General features: G+C 43.2%; 1 protein-coding gene across 2 annotated transcripts; it reads right to left on the bottom strand.

Annotated features, from left to right (window-relative positions):
• rpl8 (ribosomal protein L8) lies at window positions 1–3,072 on the bottom strand. Of its 2 annotated transcripts, none has more exons than XM_068330132.1 (6): window positions 3,016–3,072; window positions 2,357–2,500; window positions 2,105–2,246; window positions 1,255–1,473; window positions 1,048–1,163; window positions 1–194 (listed from the first exon to the last, which is right to left on the bottom strand). In XM_068330132.1, exons 2-6 carry the CDS (start codon window positions 2,492–2,494, stop codon window positions 36–38), a joined length of 774 nt encoding a protein of 257 aa, XP_068186233.1. In that variant the 5' UTR covers window positions 2,495–2,500; window positions 3,016–3,072; the 3' UTR covers window positions 1–35. The 2 variants fall into 2 exon arrangements, with proteins under 2 accessions (XP_068186233.1, XP_068186232.1); XM_068330131.1 differs by having other exon boundaries at window positions 3,011–3,063.
• Window positions 3,073–10,285: the final 7,213 nt, after the last annotated feature.

Below are 10,285 nucleotides of genomic sequence, written 5' to 3'. Positions count from 1 at the left end.
TCTTTGAACACATTTTATTATCAGTAAAGTCAGACTTAGTTCTCCTTCTCCTGTACGGTCTTTGTTCCACGCAGTCTTCCTGTACGTCTGGCGGCAATAAGACCGACCTTGCGTCCAGCGGGGGCGTCCCTCCTGATGGTGGAGGGTTTACCAATATGCTGATGGTTACCACCACCGAAGGGATGCTCAACGGGCTGCGGGGGGAGACAGGGAGGGAGCAGCATCAGCATCACGTAGATCAACATCACCACACTTCAATGTCAGCTGCACACACTTAATAGTCGAGCACTATTCTATTTTTTCTGTATGTTTGGTAGAAAAATTTAGTGACCAGACTGGAAAACAGCTCCCATATCTACAAGCCTGCCTTCAGTCACTCCAGTCTCCTCACAGACTAAAGATCACGCTGTTGGCATCTCTCAAAGCGTCCGTCTTTTCACCAAACCTTCTTCCCTTTACTGCACTTGTCACAGCGTTCAAATCCTTTATTTACAGATTCTTAAAACATGACAATACATGAAGCATGTATGCATTGATATGATGTGACCAAAAACATTACACAACCCCAGTGATACCTGCTCACAATGACACCAACACCACCCAGCTCTGGTGAGCTGTGTCGTACTACAGTGGACTAACATTAATAATGAAATACCCACATAAGGTCAACTATACACAGTGGGGATGAAATCCTACTCTGGATGCTGGAGATTAAATTCTATCAAAAGCAGGATGTGTTCAGTGGAACAGGACACACGACTCTGACACCAATGCTCAGCTGAAACAATGCAGGTCCAGTCATTCAAAGACTATTATTGTCTGTGAAAAGTAAGAACTAAAACACAAATACATCCAGGTCTGCTGTTTGAACGGTTTGGTCATTACATTTTGATTTGATTCAGCCAGATAATTATGTTCAGACTGTTCATGTTTCAAAAAACACCACTGGTTGCCATCGGTTACCTCAGCATTTCCTTCTCAGCACACACACCTTCCACCCTAGCTCCATGCTAGCTGAAACAGTAGCAGAATATTGGGGTGACTTACGTTCATAGCCACACCACGGACACGCGGCCAGCAGTTCCTCTTGGCCTTGTACTTGTGGTAGGCGCGACCAGCCTTCAGGATGGGCTTGTCGATACGACCACCGCCAGCAACCACACCTACAATGAGAGGACACATCCGGTCAGGGGGTGTCCCACTGAAACACCTCCAGATCCCAAACACGCTGCTCAAGAGATGTGAGCTTCTTACCAACAACAGCTCTGTTGGCAGAGGAGATGACCTTCTTGGACCCGGAGGGCAGCTTCACTCTGGACTTCTTCGTCTCAGGGTTGTGCGAGATGACGGTGGCGTAGTTTCCTGACGCACGCGCCAGTTTGCCTCTGTCACCGGGCTTCTCCTCCAGGCAGCAGATGATGGTTCCCTCAGGCATCGTGCCGACGGGCAGGACGTTACCGATGTTCAGCTGAGCTGTGGGTCAAAAACAATCAGCCACCAGCTCCACACTGAAACAATGTGACCCCCATTCACCACTACAATTTAAAGAACAATCCTAAATGTTGACGCCAGCGCTCAGACAGTCCCATCTCAGCATCTATGTCTTCTGACAAGTTTAATTTAGCCTTTTGTGAACATGTAAGACAAAAGATGAAACCGTCTGAAACACATCAGGATACATAACGTGTGAACTATGCAGTGGTACGATGCACCGAAAATGTTTCCAATTCCAACTTTTGTGGGATTCTTCAGATTTAAAACCACACTGGAGGAACACTGCTGTGTTACCTGTGGACTGGTGTCAAGTTTTTGCTAAAAATTATAAAAGTGTTCTGTAAACTTCCAGACCTGTACATTCGAATGATAAACCTTGAGTGGACAAATCAACACCCACTTATGTTCATAATAATGCTGACACACAAATAATGATTACAACCGGACCATATGTTTTCTCTTGAGCCAGAGGTAATAGTTAAACAATTTCCCAATACATCTGGATATATCAGCAATAATCAATGTCAAAAGGATTTGTGATACATTGCATCACAAAGATTGCATCCTTTCTATTTGTAGAGAGTTCTACACAGTCTGTTTTTATTCTTACCCTTCTTGCCACAGTAGATGAACTGTCCGGTGTGGATGCCCTCTGCAGCGATGAAGAGTTCCGTCCTCTTCTTGAATCTGTAGGGGTCACGAAAGGCCACTTTGGCCAGGGGGGCGCCGCGGCCGGGGTCATGGATGATGTCCTGAGACGACAAACCACAGGAACACAATGTCACACACAACTCCAGCCTGGAGGAGTCCCCACACACACACACCCACCCACACACACACACACCCACACACACACACACACCTTAACGATCCCCTTGATGTAACCGTGGCGTTCAGCGAAGTCAATGTGGCGGAGCTTAGCAGCTCCTTTCCGGTGCTTGACGTGGGCTTTGAACACGGAGCCCGGACCTTTCCTCTGTCCCCTGATCACACGTCCCATCGTGAACTGAAACACAAGACGTGTGAGGTTAGCATGTGAATGCTAATGTCGGCTTTACAGGACACGTTGATCATTAAACAGGAAAGGTGTCAGGATCACACGTGAAAACACCAGCGTGAGCCTCACATCGCTCAAGTCGGTAGCCTGCTACAGCTGAACAACGGTAACACAGTTAACGGTACAAGAACAGCTTTAAACTAGTCTGGTGTTTCAGTCAGCGGGAAAGTTACCGTCGACTTTACCAGTAATATAAAACCTATGTTATAACCGGTTATGAGCTTCAAAAGCCGGCGTGTCCTGAGCGGTAACGGCCTTCAGGCTAGCTGCGGCGCCATGACACCAATGAGCTAAACAGAACCAATATAACACTTCAAGACTGACGTGTGTAGTTAAAATAACCAGTGGGTTTTGTCTTTGCACACTTGATTTGCCTTTAGAAAAGCTTTTTTAAAGCGGATGAACAGAAAAAAACAAGATTTAGAGCAGATTTCAGGAGGGGAAGCAAACAGTACGCACCCTACCTAAACTCCGGTGACGGAAAGAGGAAGCGCGAGAGAAAGGCGGAGGTTTTCTTCCGGAGGAATCAACGAGGGGGATGATGGGAAATGTAGGCAACGAGGGTTAACGATTACTTGAACTCGGGTGAGAAGGGATTTCGCTGAGACGTGGACATAAAAAGAGATTATGTATGTTTTGTTTCCGACATAGAATTAGTCAATGAAATATATGTTATTCAGAGCTGCATTATAATCCTCATAATGCTTTTAATATTGAGTGTTTTGAATTTATTTCGATTTCGAAGAAATAATTTAGTTTATAATACTACTTTTTGGAATGACATTAGTAACAATTTTGTTTAATGTGGCATTTCAGAGTTTAGTATTTTAATAAAATTGTACTAAAAGGAAAAAGTTTTCACAGTACAACCAAGGTGGTAAACGAGGCGAAAATACAACTTCTTAAAGAAAGAGAGAGAATGGGCACACTGGCATTCATAAGCTTCCATGCTTGTATTAATACAATTTGGAAATCATGTCATTCAAAAAGAACTAACAGTTCGGTTTGATTTGAACAAAAAATTACATTACGCAGTGTTGTGCCTCCGACCATAGATTTATTATTTATTTATTATTGATTATTTAATTATTATTAAATTATTATCAACAACAACAACAACAACAACAACAGCAGCAATAACAATAATGGTAATAATACTCAAAAAAATAATGATATATTTTATTTATTTACTTATTCATTCATTTAGTTATTCATTTATTTATTTAGATTTATTTTGGTAGATCATACCATAGATTTGCCAATAGGGGGAGGTCTCGCTGTAGTTTTCGTCAATGCCACTCTAGTTCATGGAGGTTGCAGCAGCAGCAGCCTGCTTCTCTGCCTGATGGATTGTCTCTGCATATTTGTGACGTTTAAGTTTTTTTCCTGTAACGTGTTAGTTTTTGTGTGTGTAGAATGGTGTGTTAGTGTAGCTCTATTGTGTTTATAAAGCGAATTTTAAAAATGTCATCTTATTGAGGACGCAAGATTTTTCTTCCCCAGCTGTAACTCTGAGTTTTCTGTAAACAGTCATTAGTAAGATTGAATTATTTTGGATTGCTTTGTCTATGCCTTCACGCATCAAACACATCATCATCATCTGGACAACACTTTTTAGTCCAGTCTTCTTCTGTTATTTCTCGTCCTCTCCCCTCTAGTCACGTTAACATTAATAAAACCTCATCACTTTCATTACACTTGACGCACAAACTCAAATATTATGCTTAAAGCCATGCATTTGGAGTGTGAGCTGGCAGTGGGAGGTGTCAGCTCACCTCCTGAGCACTGCCGAGGTGCCCTTGAGCAAGACACCTCCACCCTACAATTTCCCCCTCTGGTATTATTAAAGGATTCTGATTCTGGTTTTGTTACACATTTATATGTATGTTCTAATATATGTATAGCAAAAACATTCAACTGCAGTGAATCGGACACTAAAGCATCAGTAGGTGTGAATGTGAGTGTGAAAGACTGTCTATGTGTTGCCCTTCAATGAGCCGGCGACTCATCTGGGGTGTACCCTGCTTCTCGCCCGTAGTCAGCTGAAATATACCGCTTGCCCTCCTGAGATCAGTGTCCTACCGAAGGAACAACACCACCATGATTAATGAGGACACACACACACACACACACACACACACACACACACACACACACACACACACACACACACACACACACACACACACACACACACACACACACACACACACACACACAAATGACATTGTGAATGATAAATATGTGGTTCATCTATTAATCACTGCATTGTTTCACACGGTCCCACAGGTATAACAGACACAAATACTACACACAGGAATGCTTACACACTTTTCATTGTGGTTTCTGGTCCAAACCATCCAACCACAATGAATTGATCGGATTTATTAAAAAGTTCTTAAATTAATTTCATCTTAAGTAAAACTGATGATGATGACGATAATAATAAAATGTGTTTAACAATAAGCCACTTAGCGCTTTTTTGTGTTTGATCCATCTGAATCCCTTATCGTAATATCAAAATAATATAATATGATGACTCTACTATGTTCCTGATAAAACATCTTTTGATGGCGGTTGAATGTCATGCTGTTCCGGCATCTCTTAGGGATGTTAAGCCATGTTTTCTCAACACGGCCTCCATGCTGTCAGGCTGTCACATCAAAGCAGACCCTTCACCTCCACTATCTGTTATTTAGTCCATCCAGAGGCGATAGTGAGCCTGACATCTAACAACAGCCTTTGTCTCACAGGTACACTAAGCAGCCGTGTTTGACATCCTTGTTGATTTGATACTAAATCTCTCTTTACCATCACACTAATGAGACGATCATCAACATCAATTTCATAATTTCATTTTTCTGATGCCCCCAAAAGGTCAGAAATGTTTTCAAGACACAAAAATATATTAACCCATAGGATTCATTAGTTCCTGGTTCTTGCTGCTTCTTTTGTAGTACTACTGCTGTCACAGCTCCGACAAGGCAGAGCAGATACAGCATGGTCAGGTGAAACACACCACGTCCTGGTCAAAGGGAATACTGGTTATGAAAATGGGTCATCAATGTCTAGAAGCCGTAGAATACTCTGCATAACACAAATCAGGGGCCCTGTGTTGGGTTTGAGACTGTTCCATGGTGATTTTGTGTGGCAGTGCTGATAAAGTGGGGTACGATTATCTACTGGAAAAAACTTGCAGAAAACTGATAGCTGAACTGATTCTGGTGGAGTTGAGTAGCGTTGGTTCCATGTAGTGTAAACGTCGCTAACGTGTCATCAGGTCTGGTGCTGGTCCTCACCTGTATTCACTAATCACGAGTGTGTCATGGTTACATGGTATTCCTATTCATTTTCTGTGCTATGAACATGCAAAGTATCACCTGAAAATGACTCAAGTCTGGGCTTGAGAAGGAGAACCATCTGTGAGAATGGGAGGAGGTGACCTTTGACCTCTGGGTGGTAGAATCACCCTTGATCTCTGCAAGAGAGAAAATGCAGAGAGCTGCAGATGTGACAACAGAGGTCCATTCTGCTGTCCAACAAGCACACACAACCGTGTGTGTGTGTGTGTGTGTGTGTGTGTGTGTGTGTGTGTGTGTGTGTTAGCTCATCATCATTAATACAGTTATCTTTGTCAGATCCAGGACAAACTAAACAATAGGGCTGAAACACTAACAACACACAGGCTGTTCTGGACATTTTACTGTGGAGGAAAAGAAACGTTCCTGTTCCATTTGTGTCAGATGATGTTCAGCAGTGATTCTGCTCCTCTGGAATATTATTAATGAGCAGTGAGACACAAATGTAAGCATCAGCTAATCTGATAGCTGAGATCATGGAGGACACATTTTATTCACAAGTGAGTGTTCAGATGTTTTGGACTACCAAGTAGGGAGATACTGCCAATAGAACCTCACACTTCATTTCTGTTCCTTCATTCCTGCCAAAAGAACAAAAAAAAACAACAACCAGTGACATAAAGAAGATGAATAATGTACAAAAATGAAGTGAAAGCATCCTCAGCTCCGCTGCTACAACCTTCTGCTGATGACATCATTGGAGTCCCGGGCTGACATAAATGACCTCATCTTGTCTGAGAAAGATTTGACACGGGCTTTAAACTCTTTATTTGGTGCAACGTGGAGGTGCAGAGTAGGTAACCTACACCAGTGGTCCCTAAACCCCGGGTCGCAGGCCGGTGCTGGTCTACCCACTGCATCACCGTGAAAAGACTGCCTGACGTTAAACTGGTCTGTGGTGCAAAAAAGGCGCTAATCAGATCACAAATGCCAGGTTATGGGGGATTAGCTCAAATGGTAGCGCTCGCTTAGCATGTAAGAGGTATTGGGATCGATGCCCACATCCTCCAAGTTTTGTCTTCACGAGAAACCGGACAGACGCGCTTTCAGCACCGGACTCCACGTCAGCAGAAAAGGATTTGTTGCTGGAAGTAAAACGCACTGATAAACTGTGCAACCAACTCATCGACGTGCTCTTGAGGAAAGAAAGGATGAAGTTAGTTTTTAAATAAGAAGTTTTTAAACAGCTGTTTTGGTAAGTAGAGGCGTTTTATTTATTGAATTTTTCATATTTAATGTTTTTATAATTTTATTTCATTCACATCAAATCAATTATAACAAAATAAAATGTCAAATGTACTAAAAATGAATAAAATCTTGCTCTTCTGCAACGTGTATAAATAATGTGGAGCACTTGTGCAGCTGAACGCTACATTGGCTGCAGTGGTGGGAGCTACTTACAGTATTATGGGATGTTTTAATGCAAGTTTGACTGAGTAGAACATCACTCAAGGTCTAGGTGTGAAATGCACAGCGCGCCACTGCTTCATTCATTTATTTAACTTACACTGTGAATTAATTGCCCCTTTTCAATGGCTTAAAGCAGAACATGACAGAGAGCGTTGTCTCTGTGTGTGAAGGAGTGTGTGTTTGTGTGTGGAGAAGGCCTTGAGTGTGACATAGAAAAATTGTTGGACACGGATGGCTGATAACAGTGAAAGCAATAGGGAATCAAAAGGGAAATGAATTCAGTGTAAACAATTCATCCATCCATCCATCCATTCATCCATCCATCCATCCATTCATCCATCCATCCATCCATCCATCCATCCATCCATCCATCCATCCATCCATCCATCCATCCATTCATCCATCCATCCATCCATCCATCCATCCACACTGAAGCTCCAGGTTTGATGAGGCCAACAGGACAACATCGTCTGCAAAAAGCAGAGATGAAACCCTCTGGTCCCTCCGGATCCTGGCTGCGACCAGAAATTCTTTTTATTAATTTTATGAACAGACCTGGTGATGAAGGGCAGCCCTGCTGACTTAATACTGGCAACATGTTGGAAATTAAAATGAAGAAAAAGAAAGGAACGCTGCACTTTACATGACAATGTTTTACGGCATTGTTTTTGTATGAATGTTGGAAGTTTTGGGGATAATTTTCCAACCCCTGACAACGTATTTAAGTGTTTAGTAATCCAGAGAAGCGGTGAGACGGTTTTCATCTTGTTGACACATTTATTCAAAGTACATGACCAAATATGCTCAGGTTTCAGAGTATAGACTGAAAACAGTCCACTGGGAAAACGGAGTACTTTTATTTCTGAGCTCTTTAGATCTGTCGCCGCTGGACAGAACATCTGTTTTACTCCAGAGGCATTGTGGGTCTGCGTTGCTTTGGTGATGCCTGCAGTAACGCCAGCTGTTCCATTTCCCAATGTCCACATCGCCACTGGCAATCATGTTGAGATCAACATCTTTTTTGTAAACATAGTGTGCATCATGGTATGAAATTAAGGCTGTATTAGAAGACGTAGAGGATCCTCTGTTCGTCAGTCGTCAAAAAAAGAAACATCCTTGTGTGTTTCCTCCACACGATGCAGCTTCCACACACCGACAACAAGAAGCTGTTCTGTCCCAGCAGACACCCACTGCAGTTTTTACGTAGGCCATCTGATGGTGCTGAATGACAGGAAGTGACCTCGATACAGGGCTGCTTTCTGATTGGAGGTCATTGCTTCATCTGTCCCGTCACAGGATCTGCAATTCCTGCAATTCTGTCTCACATCCTGTTTGTTTGTTCGAGCCAGGGAAATAAACAGTGAAGGAGCCTCCTGGACACTGGTGGTGATGGAGATCACGCTCACACACACACACACACACACACACACACACACACACACACACACACACACACACACACACACTGAGTGCAGCTGTCAGCTGGTTGAGGAGTGAGTTGGATGAATGAACATTAGTGATGTTGTCATGACAACATTCTGCACACATGATGTTTAAAGTTCAGGATGATCCCCGTCGGTCTGTGATGTTTCAAACGTGACATGGTGTGTGTGTGTGTGTGTGTGTGTGTGTGTGTGTGTGTGTGTGTGTGTGTGTGCGTGCGTGCGTGCGTGCGTGCGTGCGTGCGTGCGTGCGTGCGTGCGTGCGTGTGTGTGTGTGTGTGTGTGTGCATGTGTGTGTGTGTGTGTGTGTGTGTGTGTGTGTGTGTGTGTGAACATAATGGTGGATTTATTTAAGCACCAGTGGATACCTGTTGGGTCAGTGTGTTTAGGTTTCTTTGTGTTTCCAGCTGGTCTACTGTACATAGATGTCAAGAATAACATACTGACATTGTTCCCGGGGACACTGTGAAGCCTGTTGTTAACTGTTAGACAAGCACCTCCCCTTTAATGTGACTGTCCAATCACTGCTCATGTAACTAAAACCTACCATATCTAGTCACAGCAGGTCTGTGTAGAGTTTTCCTCCACTTGGTGAAACAACGAACGTCTGTAGTCAGAGAGGATGAGGAGTCATGAGAGAGGAGGACTGTACTTAAATACTAGTAGGATGTTGAGGTTAGGGTTAAAGTTTGCTGTGAAGTTGGACTTCATGTATCCAACATCAGAGCGTCTGCAGTGTTTCGTCCTTTTCTCCACATCTCTGTGAACTTCTGAGCATGAAACGAACCCACAATGCATTTCTGTTAATGGAGACGTTCACCAACATGGAGACTGAAGACAATTCAGGTCAGGTTAAAGTTAGAGCAGCGATGTAGACGATAGACTACCTGTAGGGAAACTCTGTCATTGTCATTTAATATTTCATTAATTATTGACAGGCCATCCTCCTGTAGGAACTAACGGATGTAGGAACCAATGTAGGCCGGGTCTGGTTTCTGCCCAGAAGCATCAACAGTTTTTTGACAGCTGAACGCTGAACTCTGACTGTTTTGCTATTTCATGTTAATTACTGGTCGAATTAACTGAGAAACTTGATGAAATAAAACAGATTAATCAAACATAAAGGGGCGCGTCGGACTTTTGAGGAGCAGGAAGTGACATCAGAGCGTCCTTCATGTCAGTGCAGTGGAACATCCCAGTGGTTACCTAGCCTCTAGCCCCCGAGGATACAATTTATTCAGCAGCGATAGAGATGTAACAACCACACCTATAACCTGGTTATAGGTGAGGGTAAATTGTGTTACCTCTAGAGGGGGTATTACTAGCCCTATTCCCCCGTACACACACTACATCTGAAGCTAACTTACATCTGGTTGTCTTAACAGCATAAACATGAGGGTAGTATCAAGGCACTCTAAGTAAGGTAACAAATTAACGTATTTTTCCCCCAGTGAGCTGGGACGGGCCACAGGACCCCCCAACCCCGCAAAAGAAATGTGGTTACAGAAATTAGACGGGGGTAA

The sequence above is a fragment of the Antennarius striatus genome, chromosome 12, assembly GCF_040054535.1.
Source record: "Antennarius striatus isolate MH-2024 chromosome 12, ASM4005453v1, whole genome shotgun sequence".
NCBI lineage: Eukaryota > Metazoa > Chordata > Actinopteri > Lophiiformes > Antennariidae > Antennarius > Antennarius striatus.
The sequence above is the reverse complement of the archived record's forward strand: the minus strand, read 5'-3'. Positions and strand labels throughout refer to the sequence as shown.